Raw genomic sequence first — 27526 nt, 5'->3', positions numbered from 1 at the left:
AAATGTTAAAATAATCAGATTTCTTAGAGAACATAACTTCAGCTACATATGGGATATTTGTCCTATGCCAGGTAAGTGTTTGTGTGTTGGCTGTTTAGAGGACAGCTGGTTTTGTATGCAGATCTACCGCACTGTTTGTTTTCAGAATGGTATCCACACAAAAGACTATGAATTATGCATTTTCCTAACTGAGCAAGCCAAGATGACATATTTTGTGTTTGCTTTTTCAGGAGGAGTATGAAAAGGAAAGCGATGTTCACATGTCCATTCAATGGCGACTGTAAGATCACCAAAGATAACCGGCGGCACTGCCAAGCTTGCCGGCTGAAGCGTTGCGTTGACATAGGCATGATGAAAGAGTGTGAGTAAGCATGTAGCTCTTTCTTTTAGAGGTTTTGCAATAGTTAAAGACTGAGAATCCAGATCACTTTTTACATAGCTTTGATCTGTTTAAAACCCTTTTGAAAATCTCCGCCTCGAGAATTGGTGAAAGTTGGCTCCTTTTTTCTGACTCTTTCCACGTTATGTTTTGGCAATATACAATGACCCATTTTAATCAACCTAATATCCTCTCAGTACAGAAGTTAAAGCATGTGTCTACTCAGAGGAAGGTAAATGTACGGGTAGTAATTCTGGCCTCAAAGGCATATGTGCCCCTTAACCTTTTCAGTTATACGGTTAAGATTTTATCAGAAGGAGGTGAGAGATAGGATCATTCAAACTTGCCTAGATGGAGGTGTAGCAATTCATTGATAAGCGGTTTAGAGTTTTCAGTTGTTTCTGCTGTTTGTAGTTACTTCAGAGATCTTTGCAGCTGGCAGAATTTGAGTCAAGAAAATATATTATTGATGCTGTCAGACTGAGTTCCTGTCATATGCGTAGCAGGGAGAGATGGGGACAACGGCAGTGGTGGCATATCTGTCTTTCAGTATGACTGCCTTAAGTCCCATTCATTTCAGTGAGTCTACTCTATGTAGGATTAACATTGGACATTACCCTCTGTTTCCCATTGATCATAGAATTGGGCTTTCACCTTTGCAAGCAGCCAAATCTCTTGCTCAGCAGTACTTTTGAAACTATAACTCCAAGATTTGTTTTTTTAAATTAACTTTCTATCGACTAATTTATCAATTATCTGTCTATGGAAAATAGTGAATTGGAAGGGTACGATGTCTTTCTTGCTTCCTTTCCAGAAAAAGTTGTCCTTACCTTACCAGCAGCTAGAGTTGTTATACTATTGTGCACCATAAAACATAAATGTATCTTTTTAAAAAGATATGTTTGAGCTGTTAGTTACTGTGATAGGAGGAGCACTCCTCACACTGCTGCTGTACTGAAATTGTTCCACTTCTTAGAAAGCCGAACTCATTTGGGGCTATGCCCATTCTCCTCTTTCTGACTTAGGAGAGACAGTGAGTTCATAGCCGCAATGTGCTGTTTCAGTTTTTAACAACATTTCTAGGATGTGTGGAATATTAACTGAAGCCATAATGGTTAATATAATACATGCAGGTGGCTGCATGTATGAATCAAGCTAAGAAGGCCAACCCATGACATTTTGCTGCCTGAGGTGAAGGCCAAGATGGTGCACGCACATACACACACACCAATTTTCCATACAAAGGGATTTGGTGCAAAGGTTAGAAAATCAACACTTTAGCAACCTGATCAGGCGGTTGAACTATACTAGGAAGTCTACCATAGTCCTTCTGTAGCTTTCACAATGCAGTGTAAGAAAAGTCAAGGTACCTTCCTCCTGTAACCACATCACAAAAGTACTTTGCACACAGATGGTTTAAAAAGAAAAAAGCGGGGGATGGGGGTACAAAACATAAGTTACCACCATCCAAATGTTTGGCATGCGTTTGTGTGTTGTACTTGAATAAGAGTATAACTCTCAGATAAACAGGTTTCATTTCCTTCCAAATACATTATGTAGCTTTTTTTTATTTTTCTTAGAATTCTGGGTAATTGAGATGGATGAGGGACTGGTTATGATCCAGTTAAAAATAATTGTAGCTGAATTGTGTGGGAGGTCATGTTGATATGCGGTGGAGTTTATAGTACTATAGTTAATCATCATGTGGACTATGGTTCTCTTGTACTTTGCACATGTATGTGACTACAGTCTATTTTAAAACATGGGTTCCAACTATTTTATAGACATGGCTATGTTGTAGAATTTAATTCTTTCTGCTTGTCCTTCTTGGTTTTGGCTTCATCACAGAGTTGGTTTGTTCCATCTTTGCTGAATAGACAAATAGAGAACTTTGGGTTTTGGCTTGCCTAAATGTGTAAAAAAAAAACCCAAAATAAAATAATTGTGATGCTGATGGTCATGCTCTTGATTTTCACTTTTTAAAAGGTATCTAGTCCTGATAAAATGTCTGAGATATTCAATATGGAAGGAAAGTAAAACTAAAGCAGACTTGTTCATGTTCAAATTATATGAATATGAAATACAACTTGGCATTTGCAAAACTATCACTTCGTGTTCGAATACTTAGAGTTACTCTGACTGGTACATAGTTAATGAGAGTAGCACGTGCAGTACTTTCCAGCATGCCAGGAATTGTTTCTAGGAAATGGAACACCATGCAGGATCCATATGGTGGATGAGACACTGCTGTGTTGTAAGATGGTCACCAGCTATTGACTAGCTTCTTAACACACTTAGGTGCATTTCAAGCAAATTGTTTTAATCATTTGCTTTCAATACCGCCTATCCTTCTAGATAACTGTGGGGGTAGGGAATCCCTAGAGTTTGCCTGAACACTTCAGAATATTCATAGATTCTTCTTCTCTCTCCCACAACTGTTAGCGCTTGTTTCCAAGAAATAAGCTTACTACAATAAACTAATTTAATGAGTTCAGTGGAAAAAGAGATTGCAGTCTTTCTTTAAAAGACATAGCTCAAATAGAGGTAGTGCATTGCAGTTATAATCTGAAGTACAGCCAGCCAGCACAAAAGAAGCTAGGTCTTACTGGATAAAAACAATTTTGTTTACATATCAGTAGCTGTGAAATCAGGGTTAGGCAAACTGGCACCTCGTCCATATTGTCGCTCAGGTTTTTTTTGTATTAAGCCCACTCCTGTGACTTTAACATCAGCCCCTGACATGCAGAAATCAAGCAGGTAAAGCATGGAAAAAATCAGCTGAAAAAGTGTAACTTGTCAAATTTCTGTGAATCGGAAGTGGAGCCCGTGGGGGTGGGGGGAGTGGTAACCCGTTGAGAAAAAGGAAAGAGGTAGTACGAAGTATGTGTCCACAATAGTGAAGTGCTTCCTTCCATATGCCAACTGGACAAAATGTACCCTGACCTGGTTCACACAATCATGGGAGGGGAAATAAGCCACCGTGGTAGGAAAAATAAGCCATGTGCCAATTGTGTGCCGAGGGGATTTGCGTAATGTCACTCACTAGAGCGACTTGCTCTGTTGTGCAAACCCATGGTAACAAGCCATCCCAGAACCCATAGGCTGTTTTAAGGTTCTGGGGTGGCCACAAGCCACACTTCCCAGGTTCACATGACTTGGCAAGCCACATTAGCAAGGATAATTATGCAGAGCTCCCTCACCCCTCCGGCATGTGCTTCAGTGGAAATAAGCCACCACGGCTTATTTTCCTTGCTGTGATTGTTCAAACCAAGCCACTCTCTCTAGCAGAAGTTGCTTTAGTAGGAGCATTTACCTTGCCAACTTTGTGCATTTTTGTATCTATGCTTGAAGATAGTAAAAGGTCAAGTCTCATTTGCATTTGGTGCATCGTTTAACGCTGATAGGACTTTAGACAAAAAGGTAGTTTTCGTAATGCTGTATGAAAGCATTTGTTTATTTATTGCATTTTTATGCTGCCGAATAGCCGAAGCTTTCTGGGCGGTTCACACAAATTAAAACCATTCAAAATATAGAACAAACAGTATAAAAACATGATATAAAATACAATATAAAAACACAACCTGGATAAAATCAGCAGCAGTGCAGAAATATAATTTTAACATACAAATTTAAAACAGCAAAGTTAAAATTACATTTATAGACTGTTAAAATACTGAGAGAATAAAAAGGTCTTCACCTGGCGTCTGAAAGAATATAGTGTAGATGCCAGGCAAACCTCCTTAGGTAGCTCATTCCACAGCTGAGGTGCCACAGCAGAGAAGGCCTTCCTCCTGGTAGCCACCTGCCAATTTCCCAAATCTATTGACATGTACTGGAAACACCCTTAAAAATTCAGTACTATTCAGTAATTGTACAAATAGATATTGGTTAACTGCATTAGCATCTGAGGCACAGATATAGATCTGCAGTTTAGGATATTCCACTTGTGATTAAAAGTATTTTCACTGGGATACAACTGCCTGCTTTAAAAATAGATGTTTGCCCTTTTGCATTGGTAAATCCAAAAGCAGCAAGAGACCATTCCCCTGAAACAATGTTTTTCCCCTCCCTCTTGGTTATCTTGTTGTAATCATTAGACAAGTAGCATTTAAATGGAGTTGATGCCTTTGTGCCTCTTTGGAATATCTTTGTATAACAAGCCCTGAAGAGAGTCTGAGGACTTTGATTTCAGCAGCTCTTTGCATGGGCAAAGGGCAGCTTCTGCGGAATTGTACCCACTTTGAATTTGGCATTAAACCCCAGTAGAAGCATGGGAGAGGGATGTTTTCTAGGATGTGGTGGTAGCGTACAGTGTAGCAGTTAACTTGTAAATGATCCTTTTAGTGAAATAGTTACTTGATAAAGGAAACCTTAACTGACTGTAGCTAAAAATAGCCTTTCGAAGCTGACTTCTAGTTAAATGAATGGGAACAGAATGTGCTTCAAAGAGCTGTAGGCCAAATTACTAAAAGGGTCATGCTCTCTGTAAGGGTGCTTCTGTAGCGCCAGCTGTTTTTTCTCCCCTGGAAACAACTGTTGCCATCCATACTACATCCTGGGTTTAGGACTCCACTTCTGAGTATTGTTGTTAGGTCATGAGAAACACTGATACCTGCAACTGCAACCCTGCAACTGCAACCCTGCTGGTTTAAACCACAAGAGGGGTGTTTACAAGTAGATCCACTCCTCACTATTACATGGCAAACGGGACACCCACTTAAAAGTGAATCTGCCAAAGTAAAATAAACAGGATTAAAAGCAGAGTGAAGGACACAAAGACCGGATTCACATGTGCATGGGTGGATAATAAGCCACCCTGGCTTATTAACCACCTTTGTGTCATTAATAAAACCCAGCCTAAGTGTGCCATCTCCCAATCAGCCCTAGGCTCCTGTGGCTCTATGATTTGCATTGCAGGGAGACGCCAGCCAGATCTGTCTTCTCACTGGCAGCTGCATTGGTCGCACTGGCTCCATTCAACCATCATTGCAAACTCTGCTTTTGTTTTCACTAGCCTTAGTTCAGAGCCAAAGCCATGATTTAGAGCTGCATGTGAACTTTCATTTTTTATGTAGTTGCTTTCCACTTCAGTCTTTAGGTGCAGTAACCTCTGGAAGCAAGACAACAGCTGTAACTATGATTGGCAGTTCAGTTCAGACATCATTCCAAGCCATAGTTAGAAAAGCAACTTCTCCCAAAACACGAATTCTGATTCTGGTTTGCTGGTCAATCACAAACTATAGTTTGCCTATTCAGACATCACACCAAACCATAATTAAGCTTCCTTAACCATGGTTTGGTATGATGCCTGAACTGAACCATTCTGAGATTACAGAGGTGGGGGTGTCAGCACAGACTATGACTTATCTGTGACCGGCTCCAAGCAATATCAAGAAGTGCCCCTTCTCTCCTCTCAGTCTTTCCTCAAGTGGTCTGACTTCCCCCCTTACTTCTAAATCAAAATTGAAAGGGAAGGCTGGTCCTTGGGGAGGGGAGGGGAATGTGAAAGCACAGGGCCTGTTCATATAGTCATACTGCCACACCATAGTTGTCTTGGTAGTATGTCTGAACAGTATGTGTAGTTGGAATAGTGGACCCCTTAGGTTTCCTTGCCTTCTCTAACTCAAATGTGGTTTGGGGGTGGGTGGGATGGGGGTTACTTTAATATGCTTACAGGCAAGTGTATGAGACAGTATGTGTGAATAGTTCATTCTTTTGTTTGTATAAGAAAGATACAGTATTGTTAAGATGAAGAACAACCTTCCCAATTTCCAAGAACTATTTAAATTACATCCAATTTGGTCAACCTCTCATTGTTAGGGCAATATTCAGTCACCTTATTACATCCAGTGATCTATGCTTTCATTCCTGTTTATGATGAAGAGTTAGTTCTGTTCAAGACTGACAGTTCTCAAAACATCTTTTTGAAATAATAAACAAGATAGGCTCTTGCAGGCTGGAATTATAGTTGGCCTAATTTGTTTTGAATAACAGTGTGTCTCCTGTGATTTATACCGCTTCTCACTCAGTTTAAAATATGTAAGGTTTGGCTTTATGGTTTCACCAGACCTGATTTCTTACGGCACGGGTGTCAGCTTGATTCAGTTTCAGAGAAGTCCTTATCAGCATATTTTAGCTTAAACTTCTTACTGCCAGTAACTAAGCCTGAGGAGAGTCATTTCAGCCTTCCAGAATGTGAAAAAATCCACACAAAAGTTGGGAAACTATCAAATGATCAGCGGTCAGGGGGAAAGGGGGTCCGGCCAGAGCAAGAGAGCGTGACTATCTCAGGAGTCCCAGAGGGCTGGATTTGGTGGAAACATGGAAGAAAATTATGAAGGGGGATGAATCGTATGAGAGACCAAGAAAGATTGCATGTGATGGAGGAAGAGCTGAGCAAATGTGATTGCAAGATATAAGATGGATAAGGATGTTACTGGAAGAGAGCATAAATGTGACAAAACACATGTAAAGGATGGGTCTGTTTACTTAGCATGGGAAAGTAAAGCATTTTCAAACTCTTATAACATAGAAAGGAGCAGCATGCAGGTGGCTTTACATGCCTACTTTCCCCCATGGTGAAACAAGTCTCACAGCAGTAATCAATGTGGAACTTAAAATATGCCTATATCTAAAACTGTTGTCAATTGAACTATTAACTGTGCTTGCTAATGTATACAAGAGCCACTGTTTATAAAATTATGGCATTATATGCCTTTTAAAGTTTCCAATGGATTGTAGTCAAGTGTGTTCCTCTACCAGCAGAATGGGCACCATTGGTAGAACAGATTCCTCCACCACATTTGGTTAGAGTCCCCACCACCACCGAAGTAGATCTGGAGAGGTGCATGGGCAGGGGGCAAGAGGAAAGGGAGGTCTTGTTGAGTGAGTGGAGGTTCTGTCATGCATTGGTAGATGCTGCCCTGTGTCATGTCTAGCCCTGTTCCTCCTGGGTTGGAAGAAGGTGTTTCAGGTGATCAATCAGAATCAGACTCTGAAGTAGAGGAGTTGGCGCCAGAAACAGGCCAGCCTTTACCAGTGGGGGAGAAAGCTCTCATGGGCTCTTCACCAGCTGGGAGTGAACCCTCTCCAGAGCTTATCCCCTCAAGGGCAAACAATACACAGTCAGTGGGAAGCCAATATTCTTCCCAGGGGGAGAGCACGGAGAGGTTAGCCCATCCTAAAGTACGCTGCAGACTAAAACGGGCGGAGCTAAAGGAAGGTGAAAATCGGCCCAGCTGGCATCCTGTCAGAACCTGCATCAGAATTAGTCTTTCTGAAGTTAACACATCTTAGGAAAGGGCTTTCCATTCTTCTTGAGAGGACAATTGTCTCGCTTAGTTTGCATAGTTTTGCCTAGGGGAAAGTTCCAAGAGATTAGACTCTCTTCAGGTGGAAAGAGTTGTTTATTGCTTGAATAAAGCTTGGTGGATTACTTAGCAGGCTTCGTTATTGTCTCCCAAGAAGGTGGGAGGTTTTGAGAAACACGACACCCTGTACCTTTGCACTGTCCTGAGGGTTTTGTCTCTGTTTTGCCACCTTGAGTTCTGGTGCTGTTCAACAACAACAAAATTCTGCTCAACAGCATAAGAAACTATAGAGATGGCTCTCAAGACACAGTACTATAAATCTTTTTTTTAGAAAATGTCAAACGTTTGCCTTTTACATTTTAATTAATCACGAGGGTGGGATTTAAAGGGCTGTGCACGGAATGCCTGATTGAACTAGGGCTTTTCTGGGGACCTTTCCCACCGCCACCTCTTGTTTCACCTGCCTCCTGGAGGTTGGGGTGCTCTCCGGAGAAGTGTTTAGTATGTCATGAGGTGATGCAGTTGGAGGGGAAAGCTAACAAAGCAGCAACAACCCACAACTGTGCATGTGCAAATGAACTTTCCACTTGGATCAGCTTTATTGCTTCATGAGAACCATTCTTGTATTAATGATACCTGTGCCTATCACTCACACCTGCATAGCTTTGCATGACTGGATACCACAACCACCTCTGAAGGTAGCATGTGTAAACAGTCATGGCAGAATTTCGTATACAATGATAATTATATTAATGTGAGTAGAAACCAAATTCCCATGAATATTATTCACTTACTGCTGAACACATCTGATTAAAACCTGCCAAGGCCACTATGACCAAAAAAATAAATTAAAAATTCTGTGGTTCTTGGCTGTTACTAAGAGAGGGGAAAAATCTGAAGTTTTTAATAGCCAACTGTTGTGCTTATATGGAAGTTGCTGTGTCTGGTAAAATTCCACTTCTGCTGAATCTCCTAGTTATTTTATCTACTCCCATATCCTTGTTTGTTATTTGCGATTCATATCTGATTCCTGAACGAAGCCCCTATAGGAGAAAAAGAGGTGAGGGGCTTCTAAGGGTTTTGGCATTTGACCTTGAGAATTGATTAAATCTGACATCATATACCTTGAAATGAAGCCAAAGGCAAACACGGTTAGCACTTCTGTGGATGGTGTTTATCAATAAGAAGTCCATTATTTTATTATTTACATACTTAATTATGGAACCACATATCCCATCCTTTCTCTACCAGTAAGTAACAGTGAAGACATATGGGAATATCCAGAAACAATGACTTGGTATGTGTGTTTATAATTCTATAAATGTTAATGATAGAATTTATAACATTATCATTGTTTGCGAGTCTTACCTTTAACCAAATACTGAAAGGAGATGTACTAAATAGTGCTTCTTAAGGAGAAAATGGCCATGCCTGTTTGAGTGTCATCACATGGGGGAAATTGCGTTTCCTTACCGTTGCTTCTCTGCCCGCGCTTTCGGCCCTCATTCTCTGCCCACGCTTTTGTCAGTAAACAGCGTGCACATGGCCCATTCGTTGGGCCATTTTGATCACGCTGCTTCTCCTGCACACAGCAGGAGATAGCGGCAAGTTCCATCTCAAAAATAATTTAAATTCACCAGGATCTCTTTTTGGGGGGCACAAAGAAGACTAGAAGGGGCGGGGGGGCACACGTGAGACAGATGGTGTTGTGAATAGGACCTGTGAAAATCCTTGAGTGCCCAGTAACGAGCGTGCAATAAAACACTCATCTGATGATGTCCTTTGTGACAGACAAGAGAAATCCTAGGAAGTGGCAGGTAAAGATTTTCTCATGAACAACCAGTACAATAGCAGTGATACATGTGGCTATGAAAAGATATGTACTCTGGACCCCTTCCTTAATTTCAACTCCTATGTCAGTGAGAACAGCAAATTAGGGGTTTGTTAAATTGAAGGTAATGATTGATTGAATGCACTAATTAATTAATTGAATGATTGAACACAGGAAGTCAGTATTTATAGAAACTTTTTGCACTGAATAAAAGAAGCTTCCATTCCCTTTTGTGAACACACCTCCACTTTCGTAAAGGGAATCCCCTTCTCTTCACAGAGTAAAAACTTTGGTTCTAGACTTTTGTCTCCAATTCTGATTAATTGATAGGGATGTCTGCTCTGGACTCTGCTTGAATGTCTGTCTTCACAATTTTCAGTTGATAAGTACTACATAAGTTAGCACTGAAATCAGAAATCATTATATACATATGTGGCCATGCTGTGCCTGTTTTTACTGCCCAAACACAGAGGTGTTTGTGTTGTGAAGTCCTCCAACTGTTCTGTTCCTTATCTTTTGTGTTCTTCAACACACATGATAAGCATACAGAAGCTGCAGGAAAACAACAAGTTGTGGTTGGGAGGGAGGAGCAAGGGAATGGAGGCAGGCAAGGTAACATCTGAGACCATTTGAAAGGATCTGTGGTGCTTTCCAAATATTATTCTGGACACTGGCCAATTTTTTGCAGTGACTCCCAACAGAGTTCCTATCACCCTTAACTGCTAACTGTCATGGATGCAGTCATGAGCAAGCCAATGGCATGCACAGAACTTTGCTTCTAGTGATCTTTTGCTTAATAAACTACATTAAAAACCTGTGCACATAAAGTTTTGTGTATGCAGCCAGCCTGCATGCAACCACTTCAATGCATAGACCTAGTAGCTAGCAGTTACGGAATTGACCTTTAGGCTAGTTCTGCATGACAATTTGCCAGCAATCATTTATCTTCTGAGCCAAGGACATTTTCTGCAGCTGGTAAACAGACACATTTGAACATTTATTTATGCATTTATTTGTTTATTTGTTAATTGATATAGCATCACTGCTGTGCATGGTGCTTTACAGAGTACAAAAGAACAGGTCCCAGCTTACAATCTAACATTTGACACTGGGAAAACAATAGTGAAAGGTGATTGTTGGTGATTGTTTCAGTTACATGTGTTTAGGCTTGGTTACAGGTTTAGTTGCAGTCTCCGGCCACCTGGTGCCCTGCAGATGTTTTGGAGTACAGCTCCCAGAATCATTTACCATTATGCTGGATGGGCTGATGGGAGTTGTAGTCCCAAGCATCAGGAGGGCATTCAGATTGTCTACCCTTCAGCAGGACATTGAAACTAGAAGTTTGATCCTAGGTCTTCTGGAAAAAGTGGGGATAGAGGGATTTGACAGAAGTAAGAGAGGTAGCATTATGCAGATGTTCTGGGAGGCAGCAGGGGAGAAATGGTGGAAGAGGCAGTTGAGATTTGGGAAGAGGGATGGTGATGATAGAACTGGGTATCATTGGCATGTGGGTGGTCCTGAAAGCCATGGGACTCAATGACGTACCAAGAACAGATCCCAGAGAGAACCCAACAAAGAGATTAAAAGCTGAGGCAGAGCTTACTAGTATGGAAATTTTGAAAGAAAAAATGGGCATAAGAAAGAGGACCTTCAGAAGACATTATGACGAATAGAGCTAGCAGTGTGCTTGGTGTTAATAAAAATAACCCAAAGTCTTCTTAATATTAAATTTTATTCAGAATAGTCCATTTTCAAACAATCCAATTCCAGTAGACACTGGCATAATGATGCTGTAGTTTCTAGCATTTAAATTTATTTATTTATTTATTTATTTATTTATTTATTTAGAATGTTTTAAATAAATAAATAAATAAATTTAAAGGCTAGAAATGATTGCCTTTCAGGGCAGAAGCCCTAACAAGGTGGCTTACAACAATAAAATACATAAAAACAGTTAAAATATTAAAAGCAATCAAAACATAATAACAATAAAATAGCAATGAAAACAATAAAACTGACAATAAAACCAGCAAGAACCATAGAAGCAATAACAGTACTCATCATGGGAAGGCCATGGTTTAAACAGAGGAAATTGCGTATTATTATGTAATACGCCACTTAAATGATGATGATGATGATGAAGATGAAGATGGAGATGATGATGCAATTTTGCAGCAGTCAGTCTTTTGGTCAGAAGAGAGGACTGGCTTTTTTCTGGCCATGGATGATTTTTGTAATTAAAAATGAACTCTGACCTACAAGAAACATGATTTGACAGTTCTGGTAATTAGACAGCTTATTCTGCAAGCCAGAAAACCAAAAAACCCATTGTTTACCATGAGTTAGTGCTGAATTAAAGTTGACTTGACCTGTTGCTGACATGTAGCAGTTATACTATGGGAATCCTTGTTGGCATGATTGGTTCCACCTGATGAGAGGGAAATCCTCTTCCCTGGCCAGTTTGTCAGTGGGAACAAAAGGTTCCTGCTTGGTCATGTGTCAATTGCCTAATCACAGATTGCATCTTCAGGCAGAAAGGGTCTTTGTGCAGTTGGAAATTGCCCAGAGACCTAGGGCAGGCTGCCTTGTAAGGCAAGACAAACCAGAGCCCTCACTCCGTGGGGGGACCGCACAAGACTTACAGATCCCGGCTGCAGCTCTGCCTTCTCTACATTGCCTCATCTCCAAAGCAGGCCCGAGGCAAAGCTACCCCCACCCCATGCGGAGGGGTAGTAAAAACAACACTAAAAAAACAAACTATAAGCTCATTGCAGATGTTTCAAAAATGCTACTGGCTACAGTAATCTTTTCCATTGGGCCATTTTTGTTTTGGCAAAACAAGAGAAAAGGAGGCACTAATGATAGTACTTTGGTTGGAAAAGCATGTTTAGGATGTGGAAGTACTCTGTGCAGTGGCACTGCTCTGCCCTGTGCAATTTACTCAGTCTGGTGAAGGCTTTGATCAGGCTATTGGCAAAGTTCTGAAACTGCTAGTGCACATCTGGGTTAGCTTGAGAGACTGATGTCACTTTATAGCTGCCCCTCCCCAAATGGCACCATCTGGAAGCAACCCTTTGGTGGCTTAGCTGATACTTTAATTCATGGTTCTGAAGAAGATCCAAAGTAGATTTGACATTAAATGCTTCTTTGTGTATAGCAGTAGGTTGCTCTTTTTTCTTATTTTAAGTGAATAGTATCAACAGAGGTTGGGGGTCAGAAAATTGTTAGGGACTCAGCAGTCATGGGGGTGGGATGTAAGATTTTCCTTTGCTGTTGTGGTCCTGAGGACGATCCCTCCTCTGAAACTAGTATTCAAATTAGGGGAAATCTCCTTTGGCAGGGTTAAATTTAGCATTAGCTTCCCCAGCTGACCTGTGTTAATTTAAAGTCATGTGTAGTTTGGCCCTGAGGCTGCTATCCACATGGAGTGATATGAGTGCATCAAGTTACGCTTGATCCAAGGTATTGGGGTCTATTTGTTTGGACTGAGCTGCTTTATGAAGCTTAGGACTGGGGGTCAGATTAGGACTAGGTAATCTAAGAGATCATTTTCATTCCTATTTGTACACTGAATATGGAAAAAAACACACCAGTGAGTCCTAGTGAGTACATACAGTCCTGCAGCAGCATTGTAAATGGCCATATCATATGAGGACCAGGTACTGAGACAGGGTGATTCAAATGTTTATAATTTAGCCTGGCTCAGCATACTTACAATTCCCTTAATATGTTCCCACTGGGTTCTTGCTTAATGATGAGTCACTGGTTAGCAAGGATTGTTTTCATTATTTTTTATAACCACTTAGAGTACATCTTAAAGATTTGCTGCCTGGAGGGGGTTAGGATGTTCCAGAGAGATTCTCTGGAAATGGCATATCCAAACCAGAGGCCTCAGTTACATCTTCATGGGTGTAATTCTGCTGCAGCAGTAACCAGTTGTAAGCCCTGAAACAAGATGTTCCAAGGTGGGGGCAGCTTTGAATCCACTGGGTCCAAAGTTTTTCCCATGAGGTTCCAAGGTTGGGTCTGTTATATATGCCTCTCTCAGGTTGGCATAGGTATTTCCCCTCCTATTGATTAACCTGGAGCTAAAGGAAAGAACCAGTTACATTCCATCTGGAATGTATGACATGGCATGTTGCCATCAGTACTCAGTTCAAACAAGAACATTCAAGCGTCTCCAGTCTTTTGTTTTGTCTTTTTCACTAGTCCCATGTTTCTGATAAGCATTGAGCAAGCTGTGGAAGGAGACATTTGGAGTCTCCTATGTTCTGCGCTGTGAGGTGATCCTTTATCCACTGTGCTCTGTTGAAAAATATACACTATTGGCATGCACAATACTTTGAGATAACATTGTGTTACATCTTCTGCATGGTAAAAGTCTTTGAGCTTCCTTGTTATTGTCTTCCACTCTAGGGCCTATAGAAACATAGGGGTGGGGGAGCGTTAATTGTTTTTATCTGACCTTTCAGGACCAATATGGATGGATATGGCCTCCAATCTGGAATCTTGTAACTCGAATAAATTTCTAGTAATTAGTCAGTCATTGTTTAAAATAATAATTATTGTAATGGTTATTTCACTTGCTGTTATATTGCTTGCAAAAAGGCAGTCTGTCAATCCACTTCATTGGGCTTTTACCTGCGCAGTCCATATCACAAAGAGCAGCTCAACTTGAAGGTGCCACACAAAACCCTTTTTAATCACAATCCTGCACCATCTATACACAGTAATCGTCAAATGTGAAGCAGTTCTCATTAACTGACCCACTTCAGGGTTTCTCACACTTTTTTGATGTGTGTATCTCACTATGTTCTGTCCACGCAGTGGACTCAACATAGCTGTGAGCCATATTGATCTCTCCTCTTTCCCAACTCCTCATGATCCCAACTCTCAACGTTTAGAAATAGGGGTTTCTCAGCACCATTTTAGCACCCTGTTTTGTGGGTCTGTGTGTGACCTGGGTCCTACATAATGAGAACCTTGAGTATGGGTTGTTAAATCCTGAATCGTTGTATGTGCAAACCTGGAATTATGGCTTAACTATGGGTTGTTCCCCCTGAACAACTTAGGAAGAGAATCCATGGGGCAAGTTTGTATGTCACAACAAATCATCATGGATTAATTAATCCTCAGGGTGTTGCAGAATGTGCCAGCCACCGATTTGAATGTGGAAGCCCCAGCTGGCAGTTGCCATGGGTTATGTGAGAGTTAAATAACGCTCACATAATTCTAGAACAGACCATGGTTTGTTGTTGGGTTATGAAATCTGGGTTGTTTTAACTACGGGTTGTCACTATGTGCAAACCCAGAACAGTGAATTGGTCTTGGATTGTTTCACCGGGCTACAGATGTGGCAGGCAAGAGTGGTTAAAAAAAACACCACTAGCCGCTCTACATGCCAGTACTACAGTGTCTCAAAGGCTTTGGGGATATTGGGAGGGAGCAATGAAGGAGAAGGGAATCAAACAACCCAGGAATTGTGCAAGCATCTCGCAGACAAATCAAGATAAACTCTGGGCAAGGCAACAACCCATGCTCTCTAGCTGTTACGTGAGAGCCAGGTCTATGTGTCTATGATTTTTTTTATAAGGTGTCTGCTGCATAGGGTAACTCAACCTCAATATTATTTCTGAGTAAACATGTTTACAGTGGGGTAATAAATCCTGACACTTTCTGGCCAGTTTCACAACCTAGCTGGGAAACTTGCCTGCTTGCTTTTTGTAGTCAATTTCAAACTCAGCCCTTGATTTTTCTGGTTAGTTTCACAACTAGGCTAGAAAACAGCAGAATTTCATAACATATTTGAATTCCCTTTCTCCCCACATTTGAAGAGGAGCCTTTGATTCATTGTTTCCAAACACTGTTTCTTCAAGTGAAGTAGCGAAGGCAGCATTTGAATTGACAGCATGTGTCAGTTTTGCTTCCCTTTCTCCTTTTTAAAAACCAAATAGGCCATTCTTGTGCAGTTTTAGAGTGCCCCAATTCAAGCGCAGTGGAATTTCAAATTAAAAAACAAAATTATTGAATGCCAGTAAGAGGACTGCAACCTTACAGCAGGGTTGGGGAATGTATAACCCTTCAGATGTTTTTGGACAGACCTAGCCAGCGGTGATGGATGATAGGAGTTGCATTCCAACATCTGGAGGGCCACATGTTCCCCATTCCTGTCTTATCGCCAGATACTACACATGATTACTCAGAAATAAACACTAATGTGTTTAATGGGATTTCTCCCTGTTCGGAGAAGTCTTGTGAAGAGGAGAAAAGATTTCAGGGAACGAAATGGCTCTGCAACCAGAAATGCATAGCAGGTGATAGAGGAAGGAGAAGCACCCCTCAACACATTGTCCACCATCCCCATCTGCCCACAGTGCCTCAAATACACATTTTCCTGTCCGCACCTGCTGAAAATTGCACCATTTCCCCACTTTTTCTGCCCTTACTGGATTTTTTGTGGTTAGAAAAAGGTGAAGTGGGAAAACACAGGCTGATTATAAATGGTTCACAGTGTAAAATTCTGTGAGTAGGGCAGGGCAATTGCGCAGTAAAGCTCTTGCCTGGGAGCATCCCAAGTCTTCCCCTTCCTGTCCTCCAAGAGCACTTGGACAGGCTACTGATTCCAGTTAAGGCCTTCCTGAGGCCCACCTTTGAGCATCTGGGGGGCCTGGGGAAGAATGGGCATGGGATGTCAAACGTGGGTCATAGGAGTTACTGCAGTGCATTACTGTGAAAATTGTCCATTTCTGGCTCCCGCTGCGTATTGCAGATATCAGCTGTTAATGTATTTATTTCATTGTACCCACCTTTCTACCCAAAAAATGGCACTCAAGGTGGCGAAGTTTGGAGGTTTGCAAATCCCCAGGGAGGTGTGTGCTCTCTCTCATAGTCTAGATGGAGCAGGTGAGACTTACTGAGGTGAGTAGGACTACTTGTGAGTACATTTGCATAGTTGCATCTTTATAATGTAAGACCTATCAAATGTGAAATACCATCAAACATATTTTTCCAAAATAAAACAACCTTTGCTGTACAGATTAGAAAGGTCCCATCACTAATGGCATTATTTTCAATGGCATCATGTATGGTAGCCTTCCCCAACTTGGTACCCTCTAGATGTACTTGACTACAACTCCCAGCATTCTTGATCATTGGCCATGCTCACTGGGACTGTTGGGAGTTGAAGTTCAAAACATTTGAACGGCACCAGGTTGAGGAAGGCTTGTGTATGGAATTTTGGACACCTCCTTCAAATGAAATCACAGCCTCTCTGTCAACTTGATCCTTATGTGTAGCTAAGAACCGCCCAGAGAGCTGTGAACCACCCAGAGAGCTTCGGCTGTTGGGCGGTATAAAATTGTAATAAATAAAAATGTAATAAATAAAAATGTAATAAATAAAAATGTGATAAATAAAAATGTAAATAAATAAATAAATAAGATGGAAGCGAAAAAGTTATTTTATTCTAGTTCTGTTGATATGGACATCTTCAAATCCAATTTCTCTGAGGGAAACACCATGGAGAAAACAGTTTGTGTGCATTCATATTTGGTGTTGATTCAAATACCCATGCGGATTGCAGTCTTGCAATCTTCCTAGCTCTTCATGGACATCCAGCTGGCCAAGAGATTGTGCTTACATTTGAAGGTGATGACAACCATGCCTGTGAAAATAGTGCCATTGGTGATGGACTCTATCTAACTTGTGCAGCAAAGTTTGTTTGAAAGGTACATTTGATGATTATCCCAAATTTGATGGGCATTTTACCATTAGAATGCAACTATAAACATTTTCTGACCTCAGAGTGTTTTACCTGCTCCATCTGGACTGTGAAAAAGAAATATCGTAGGTGATCTGTAAATTGCATAGAAGTTATTTATTTATTTATTTATTTATTTATCATATTTATACCCCGCTCCTCAGCCAAGAATGGCTCTCAGAGCGGCTTACACTTAGCAAAAAAGACAGTCCCTGCCCTCAGGCTTACAGTCTAATAAAGACATGACACACAAGGAACAGGAGTTCAGGAGGGAGGGAGGGGGGAGAGGAGAGAGAGAGAGAGAGTCCAACAGGAGCAGGCCATGATGTTTCTTCTGCCTGCTCCTGTCCCCTTGCTCTTTCTTCTTCCCCACAGGGCCAAGATGACAGTTTGCCCTGTGGGGGTGGGGGAAGAGTCCGACAGGAGAAGGCCCTGATGTTTCTTCTGCCTGCTCCTGTCCCCTTGCTCTTTCTTCTTCCCCACAGGGCCAAGATGACAGATATGCTTGTAATATGCTGCTGGTAGCTGGAAATGCATGATTTCACATACAGTATTTGAAGTGTGGCGTGGCCAAGTTGCACTGCATTTGGAGCAGCAGAGGCCTTGTGCAAATGTGGGGAGAGTTCTGGAGTGATGGGGACCACTGTGCATCATGTGGTGCAGGATTGTGGCCTTTGCCTCCCCTACCCCACTTCCTCTCCACACACACAATAAACTATCATGGCTATGTTTCTGAAATTAGTTGCTATTGCTTACTTGCATGTTAACCACATTTACTAGATTTAGTAAACCCAGCAAACCTCAAAGGTTTTTGTTAGATCTTAGAGCCTAATTTAGAGCCTGTTCAAAATTATCATAAAATCTCAGTTAACAAGGGTGGGAAGGAAACATTGCCCAGAATCATTAGTCATACAAACACCTTAGATGGGGTATGAATACACAAATTAGGAAAATAACACTTTTGGTAAATGGTCTGTCTGTCCCCTTTGCCTTCCATTGTACAAATCAAACAGTCCCGTCCCCCCCACTGAAACCACTGAAATGTTCACAGATTTAACTTTTCTTTGTACTTATAATTTAGTACTGTGGAGCAACGGCATCCATAACATTGATTCATCCACCTAACAGTTGTAAAAGAATGTGTGAAACTGAGCCTCCTCCATAGAGAATGGTGTGGGGTGCTTGTATGAGAGATCTGGATGCACGACTTAAGAGAATGCACCCCAGCATGCAACATGTCTCTCTGGTAGGCTCCCTTGAAACTTGGTTGAATTTTTTTGCAAGTGAGGGGTGTGGCCAAACCATTGTGGCCCTGACAGAAACACCACAAGGTTGCATTGACTTTTGTTGGTCTTACCAACTGTTTATGCCAGGTTGTCTGGCAGCCACAAATAGTATGCAAGTGCAGAGGTCAGTAACCGCCATGGCAGAGCTAATGGCTATGTTATATGGGTGTGTTATGACATTAGAAAGATTGGATACTAAGGATCCAAGGGCTCCGTTCTAATAGCATTAGTATCTCCATTGATCTGAAGGCATTTCCACAGCAGTATTTAATCTTTCCCAACATACTGCTTCATGGGAAGCTGCAGTGATTCATTTCCTATGTTCAGTCTTAGCACGCAAGCTGTTGTAACAGGCATTTCAGCACTTTCAAAATGTTTTTGTTTATTAAAAGTTTTAAAATATGTTGTGACTTCCTTTTCTTTGGAAATAACATCCCCAAAAAAGCAGCGTGTGTGTGTGTTGGTTCTCCCCCCCCCCCCCGCTTTCCTTTGTGACTCTTTCAATATTTGGTACTACAGAAGAAAATAATCTCTGCTCTTGAAGCTGTTCGTGAAAACAGGGGGGTAAAAAATCTTTTATTTTTCTAAAAAAAAAAAAAAAAGTACTTTTCAAAACACTATCTTTGGGAACAGATGCTCTGGACTTATTTCAAATAATCTTAGCTGTTCTAATTTGGAATCCAAACCTACATATACCTTAAGAAGAAGAAAATAATTTTCGAAGTATGAATTACATTCTGTTTGTTTAAAGAGGTGCCTGTTGGGTTATTAGAAAAGGGAAGGGCACTAGCTGATAAGAATAGATATTTGTCAGTCAGAACTTTGGCTGGTATTTTCACAGCACCATGTACATTGATGGTGCTATATAAATAAATAATAATAATAATAATAATAAACTTGCTCTTGCAACGTGATTAATATAAGTCATTCATTGTTTGTTCAAATGAGGAACTCAGTTTTATTATTTTGTAAGGGGAAAACTTTGGCTGGATTCCAAAAGGAGATGAAATGTGGAGTGTGAATTTGTCAGTACGCTTCCTTTAGCTGAAGCAAAGTCTTGTAAGTCTTTTGCTCTTCAATCTGATGCAAGTGAGAATACTGGAAGGACTATTTTTATCCCTTGGCTACAATTAAATTTACTGTGACAAGTGTTTCAAAGATCACTTTTTTTCAATTTTAAGCATTTAAACAAAGCTCCTCCATGCCAGGAGTAGTGGTGACGAGCTTGCTAATCACTTCCTAGAAAACATAAGAGTCTCCAAAATAAACACCTGTCTCTGTGAACAAGCTGCCTGAATATCTCATGATGGGATATGAGTTCATGGCCATCTGTACACTCCCATCACATAACCTTCCAGGAAACGATTTGCAATCCAGCCACTCAGTGCATTCAAAAACCAATGCTTTGGCTTTAAAATCATATTCAAAACATGAATACAGCTACCACCATTTTGGTTAATCCATAAAGACATCCATTACTTGTTGCTTTCCACATACAGTTGTTATGTAAACTAAGTGATGGTTACTTTCCAGTTCATCAATTTATAGTATATACTTGTAAATACTAATGTTCAGTAAAGGTAGTGGCAGCGTTCCTACAGATAAATGGCTATATGCTAAGGATATGGCTATATAGAAGGCTGTGGACAAGCAAATCTTGCCTCAACATCCCCATGGAAAGCTCTAGTCACTGTTTCAGTAAATTATGTCCCAGATTTAGGAGCAGGCAAGCAAAACTTATTCTTTCCAAAATGCTACCTAAATTAAGGGAGAGAAACCGCAGTACTGCGATATTCCACATATTCTTTGCCTTTGCCATTTGAAACGGTTTGACCAACTCTTATTTTTAAAGGGCTTAAAGGGCTGGTAATTTGCCTTCATAAACACCAAAAAGAGAGTGTGATGCTTATTATACAAGTGCCTTATCCAGGATAATTTTGAGGATAAGTCTTAAAAAAATGCTTCCATGGTTACATAACTCAAAACTAATTACATCCCCAAATGAATGCTGGTATTCTAGCCACTGCATAGCACGGAAACACACAGTTGGATACCACCTTGATCTTCAGATCATTTCAGGCATGCACAGAGTTGTGCAACTTTTGTATTGGAAAAACACTAGCGGCTAACTAATCCTTACCTTAAGTTGCTGCAGGCTGCATAGCAGTTACTTGCTTTGCATCACCCGCGCATGCCAGAATGACAAATGACCTAGCTTCTATTTTTCTTGCCAGACGTCTCATTCCAAACTCCACCTTAACCATAAAATGTTCCTTCTGCCAGTCTGCAAAAGAAACCCCCCAGTCATACTGCTACCTTGTGATTTTAATGCCTTGTTTTTCAAGGTTACCAATATCTTTATTATTATTGACCGTAATTTCTTTTTGTAGTGTGTTGCTGATTTGTAATTACATTAAAATAGTCTTTCAAAACAAATGTTTGACTATAGCCTTCACTGTAGAAATCGTGGAAGAACGATCTTATACTACATGTTTAATGTTGTGTGAACTTCTGTCCTGCTAATCCATATAAGAATGCAGTAGCGTAATGGTTATTATTCGAGATCTACCTTACCGATTTTGCTCATTTTTGTTATAAATTGAAGCTTGAGCAGTGTAGACTTGTAGAAAATGGTGAAAATGCAAAGACGTTTGAAGTCTGAGCTTTAACAGCAAAATGCTATGATTCTTGGCTCTGCATTAAACAATCTCCTGTTCCTCTGGCAACAGAAATCTCGTGATACCCTTCATATTCCCATCACAACTGAGGAGGAGCCCCATCCACTTGCACTCACTCGCTCAGGCAGGCATGGCAGCAACAGCGTGTCCTCCCCATCCCCAAACTGAGCCCAGTTCAGCTCAGGGAGGAGGGACCCCAAAAAGCAGCAGCCAGAGTAGAAGCTGGACCTATTCTGGACCAGTGACAAGAAGCTGAGGTACAGCCATCTGAGTGGGTGAGCACAAAGCTCTCTGGTGGTTGTAGTTTTCGGTGGGTGGCGATGGGTGGGGAGAGGCTTACAAAATGGAAAAACAAACTTCAAAGAACTCTGGGAATTGTGGTTCTGGAAACTTAGCCTTTCAACTTAAAGAAGTGGTAAATGCTCTTTTTAAAAAGAACATATTTTTTTATTTTCACCTTTGCTCCTTTATTTGTAGTAGATTTATTTTAAAAGGATACAGTTCTTCCAGTCAGAATGGCAACTATATTTGTATCCTATCATTCTCACACTACTAACTCCCATGGCAACGCGAAGTTTACACGAGTAAATATGCATAAATGTCAACACAAGAAATGTAAATAGATATAACCGTCATGTCTTTTACCAATTAAATCCTGGGAACTATGTGTTTGAAGGTTTTAGGGCTCCCTCACAAACTTATTAAAACTACGGTTCCCAGAGCTGTTGTGGGGTGGTAGATCAGTTTATATTGTAAATGTGCCCTGCCCACGAATCTTGTCCGTCAATTGCTCGTTTGTTCTTCCGAAGCCACACTGAGCCCAGAACATAGATTCCTATTGAGGAGCTATTCTGAGATTCCCAAAAATGCTAAACTCCAAGTATTCCCAGAGCCAGACTTTCATATGAGCTCAGCTACTTTGCAAATTAGTACCTGAGCCCCCATTTTGTTTCTTCCTTGGGAAGATTCCTAAAAATGCTTGCAAAAGGTGAATTGTACGGATTTAGAGGTGACATTACTGAACCTCTGTGGTGCGATTTTGGCAAAGACCTTACATGAGATCAGAATCTTTTCTTGAACTTTGATTAGTGCCTCTCTCCCTGCCCCACAATTTTGTATGTGAGGCAATTATAATTCCACTACCAAACCCTTACTACTTGTTGAACAAGCTATGACTTTAGACTTACTGATTCCATTCTAGGCTTTCATAAGGCTGGTTTTGGGGAAACAATGCAAAGGGGAGAACAGCAATATCAAGCTGAAATCTGAAATCAAAAAAGTCCTTTATGATTTCATTTTTAAAAAATAATTTTTATTGCTTTTCCACATTACTTAAACATACATCATTATAATAAAAAAACAACAATAACATACTACATACATGTTGAATAAATGTTGATTACAAAGTATCATATCATAACATATTTAATCTTAACATATAAGTGCACCCCCCACCTCGGGATCTCATTCCTGATTCCAAAATCTCATACTTTCTTCTGTTGGCGGTTTCCCACTTCCCTTAGAAAACACAAATATTAGGAACTGTTTCCAAATTCCTTCAAAATCATTTGTTTTAGCTATACCTCTTCTCCACTTAATATTACAAGTCAATTTATCATTAATGGCTATATCCCATACTTCTTTATACCATCATCCTTTATGATTTCACAAAGCGTCACAATCCTGACCTCATTCAGTCTCAGCCACCTCACCCCAACCCCCTTCAAGCAGCTATTATTCCTATTTTAAAGATAGGAAAGTCAAGCTAAGAAAAGGTGATTCACCCAAGGCTATCCAATAATGAAGGCTGACCTGGGACTGGAATCTAGGTGCTAACCTAGAATTATAGCTATAAATTCTATATCACTGTCTATCATATCCATTTTACAATACTAATACTGAGATCGCCAGACATAAAAACCCATACATTTGAATAAGCGTGGCTGTGAACAAAGAAACTGTTTTTGGCTTCAGTCCTGAAAGGAGGCAACTTGGAGGATGGGAATGGTAAATGTGGAAGAAGTGCAGAATCCATGTTTGTTCTGTATTGTATTCTACACTGGAAGATTAAGTAGATTAAATGGAAAGTATAGTTGAGTTTGATGCTGATGATGCCACCATTTTATATGTGGTAAATCTTCCACGTGTTAAACATTCTCATGGAGACTCCAGCTTACCATTTCCTAAAAAGAAAAAGGTTTAAGACAGGCAGTGCTAGCAGTAATCTGGAATACATGCAATATACTGCTACATTTATAAGGCCAGTCACTATGCCAAAAAGGAGTCGGCTAGCTTGTGGTGTGCTCATCCTATTAAAAAGAAAAACGCTTACATGAATCAACCTCCAATAGTTTCCCTCCTGTCTTAGAAGATCCCTGGGATAATTTTATACTGTGCTTTTAAAAATACCACATCAAGCAGGGTCTAGCAGACCTGTGCTTTTTATCTTTAAATTTCAAGGGCTTTTTCTCGACACAGGATTGCACAGGAACACCCACTACGGCATTATCTGTTTCCTTTTAGCTTCTTCACGCATACCCCATCCACATTGGCCCAGACTGTTTTTCTAGGTCTGTGTTGAACTTCAAGCTGACCTTTATCGCAGGTCAGGTTTGGTGCACCCTTCATTGAGAAAACAGGTAGTCTCAGGGGCCTGAGGGACACGAAAAATGGCTCTCCCAAATGGTGCATTAGAAGCCAGCCCACATTAGCTTTATTCTGAAAGCAGGGCTGGCTTCAAGGATAAGCATGGTCGGGCCCTCGCCAAGAGCCCACACCTCACAAGGGCCCCACTGGCAAGAGCTGCTTGGAGTTCCCCCTCCTCTTTACTATTACAGCCTTCTTCTCACTCTGCCCCAGACAACAGTAAATGCCACTGCCTGCTTGTTCACTGGCAGGGTCTGCTTGTCAAGACAGCAAGTGGTAGCCATGAGGAGAAAGAAGATGAAGAGCAAGAGCAGCTGGTGACAATGGCGGTGAAAAGATAGTCTTACTGAGGGAGGAGCCCAGTAGCGAACATACAGTTCCTAAGGGCCTTCAAAAACCTGGAGCTGGCACTGTCTGGAAGCCCCAGGGAAAGGGGGAGGTACATGAAATTAAGGCATCTGTTGTACCCAGAGGCTTTTCTGGATTCAGGCTGGAGATGAGATAGCATTACTGTATGTATCAGTGGGAGAAGCAGGCAGTGTAGGTGAGACCTGTGCTACTACAAAATCTAGACTTATAACTAAAACAACCTGGTTATTAAGCAGGAAGTATATGTTTACATCTAATAGAGGAGCTTCTCTTTTATTTGCTTTATTATCTGTTTTGGGCAACTCTATCCCACATTTCTGTTTTAAAAAAATGGAGGTGATTTGACCGCATGGCAGATTGACGTCATTAGATGTACAGTTAAGTATCCGAGTTTAATGGGGGAAACTGTGTGTGTATGTATGGTTACAAAAAGACATCAGGGTGTGGCATTGATTTCTCAGGCAACTAGAGCTTCTGTTTCGTTCGCTATAGAAATATTGCTGTATGCAGACGGTGTTGTTGTGCAAGTTTCCCATAAGTAATATCTGATTCAGAGAACACGAAATTCTATCTCTTTGGTAAACAGCCTCAAGAGTGTGGGTTGCTTGTCTAGTTCCCTGTTGGAAGAAATTCAAATGTGCCAATGCTTTCTAAAACAAGGAGCTGAGCCTTTTGACCTTTCACACACTGCCCTTTCTCTTGAAGGCATACTATATACAGTACGGTATGAGATACGTTGATCTTAAATCTAGAATTTTGTTGGCCTTTTATTGATGGTACAATAAAACAGGAGGGTAAAAGCAGATGAGATGTGATAAGAGTGGGGTTGAAAAAAAATAGGTCTTATGCAAAATGGCGTAATATACTGGGCGGGTTCACATGTCACACTAAGCCACCCTGCAAATAAGCCATGGTGGGTTGTTTGTTTGCTAAAGAACCCACGGGATGCCCAACAAACAATCAGGCTTGCCATGGCTTGTTCTCCTCCACCTTCCCTCTCAGTCCTCCAGCTGGCTCTGGCATATATCCCAAGCGCCTATGTGGCAGAACCCATCTTGTCTCCTCATCCTGGCCACCTCCCCACTCTGATCACTACCCCTTTTTGTTCCCCAGCTTTTTTGTTGGGGTGCTTCTGGAGTATACAAATGGAGTTGCTGTCCACCCATCCACCCACCGTTCCTTCACAAGTGCCCAGCAGCGCTTCACCTGTCCAATATGTGTAGCCTTGCCTTGTCAATTTTCTGGTATGGTTCAGCTGTCAAATGCAGCCCCAAAGTGAGAGAAGTAGGTGCACCAGAAGTGCATGGGAGGGGGATATCTTCCACTTGGCAATGTAATTCTCTCACTTTTAAGTGTGGAAGTGACACTTGTCAGTGTCCTCCTCCCATTCAACACCTCCCAAGTTTCCAGCAAGGCCCAAAGGGGAGATAATTGGCTCCCCCCACATTTCCAGGCTCCGTTTTTGAGCCGTTTCTGTGGTAACCACAGCAAAATCCTGCAGAGAATGTGGCATGTGAACCCAGCCCCTGTGGTGCTAGCACCCGCTCTGCCTTTTTCCCAACATAATTTTAAAATCAGCACAATATCCCAGTACCATGTCCTCTGAGCTTACACTGACTTGAGAGTGTGGGGAAGAGGAAAAAGACTACCTCCCGATGGAATCTGCCACCTGAACCTGCCTAAAGTGTTCTTCTCTCACCTACTTACTCAGCCCTTCTCCCCAAGTTTGAAAAGTGTGGTCTTGGTACAACAGAAACCACATCTTAGTTTAAAACGTATCAGCTGTACTTTTGAAATATATAGCCTTTATGACGAGTAGCCATTGATGCACGTTATGTCTATACTCAGCTCTTTACAAAGAGTCATGCCACTCGGGACGCTGGCATCTGAAAAACAACTGCCTACATGGTTGCAGGAATCCTACCAACATTAAGACCAGCTTTATGGCAGGTTATGGGCTGCATCCAATCTTGCGTTCCTAGCTACACAAAAGCAGTACAGATCCCAGCCTGACACATTGGCCGTTTCTACACCTGCGGTTTTTTTCCAGGGATCATCCTGGGATCATCCCTGTGCATGCAAATGACACACAGGGGATCCCGGGAGCAGGCAGGGACGATCCCTCCATTTTCCTGGGATAATCCTTAGGTGTAGAAAGGGCCACTGTTTCAAGAACTCATACCTCCCTCTTGAGATAAGAAGGTAAGAGTCCAACAGTTGTAGCATGCAAACAAGCTGGCTTGAACTGCAGAATCCCATTTGATGTCCTACCCAGCCTATGCATAATATATTGCAGGTTGGCTCTTACTACATTTTTTAGCGTGCAAAGTGCTTTATAATCTTGATCTCATTATTCCTCACTTCTGTGTTATAGGTCATTTCCCCCCAGTTTCCAGGCATTGAAACTGGTTGCTCAAGGCTACCAGTTGAGATATGAACTCCCAAGTTCCAAGTCCCAACATTATTTCCAGTGTGGAGGGCTGTCATTTTGTCCCAGACCATATTCTGGATGTAGCTCATATACACTGGATATTCCCTGAAGTAACATTCAGCTACTGAGGATTTCCCTAACAAGCCATGCAAGACTAAATAAGTATCCAAAATCATCATGGATTAAAGATGTGCTATGGTCACATAGCTGCCATGCGGTGATGGAATTTCCCAGAAGACACATGTGACTTGTATTTTAAACACTTAGAGCTGACTCACACACACACTCACCTGGCTGAGGATCTAGTACTGCAGGTGGCGAAAGAGCAGACAAGACACCCTGCCTGTGGTATGTACAAGCTCACTGTGCATGTATGACCAGTTTCTGCAATCCTTGAAATCTTACTCCAGGGAACAGGCACAGTTCCCAACACACACACACACTTTGTATTCGATATGCATATTTTAATATGCATATTTTCTGATTAAGTTGGGAAATTCTGTACAAGATAGAATAAAGACACAAATGTCATGCATGTTTCTTTTGCCTGATCTCCACCCATATTAGTCATACAGTGTGTTTAGAATTTCTGCCTTTAGTTTTCTGACCGCAGTTTTTGTCTGTATTTGTCAAAACCGTTCCTGGTAGCATATTAATGCAATACGTTTGTTTAGACATCTGTAGCAGGCCCTCTTTATACAGTGTTAATCCTTCTGCCAGTAATGTGTACTGGCACTGCACTACTGTGAGAACCTGTTGTAGTTGTAAATCATCAGGATATTTGTGGAGTTCAATTTATGAATTTTCCATTAAGCTATTCTAGCACAACAGGCCATA

The 27526-nt window shown here is 41.2% G+C and overlaps 1 protein-coding gene across 3 annotated transcripts in view; it reads left to right on the top strand.

Annotated features, from left to right (window-relative positions):
- The window catches only part of VDR (vitamin D receptor), an 82222-nt gene that overhangs the window by 37996 nt on the left and 16700 nt on the right, over window positions 1–27526 (top strand). For all 3 annotated transcript variants that reach the window (XM_063119663.1, XM_063119662.1, XM_063119664.1), the window contains exon 4: window positions 231–361. In XM_063119663.1, the coding sequence (XP_062975733.1) occupies window positions 231–361 (131 nt within the window). The remainder of the gene's footprint in view (window positions 1–230; window positions 362–27526) is intronic.

The sequence above is a fragment of the Elgaria multicarinata genome, chromosome 3, assembly GCF_023053635.1.
Source record: "Elgaria multicarinata webbii isolate HBS135686 ecotype San Diego chromosome 3, rElgMul1.1.pri, whole genome shotgun sequence".
Classification (NCBI taxonomy): Eukaryota; Metazoa; Chordata; class Lepidosauria; order Squamata; family Anguidae; genus Elgaria; species Elgaria multicarinata.
Note: the sequence above shows the minus strand (reverse complement) of the source record. Positions and strands in the feature narration are given on the sequence as shown.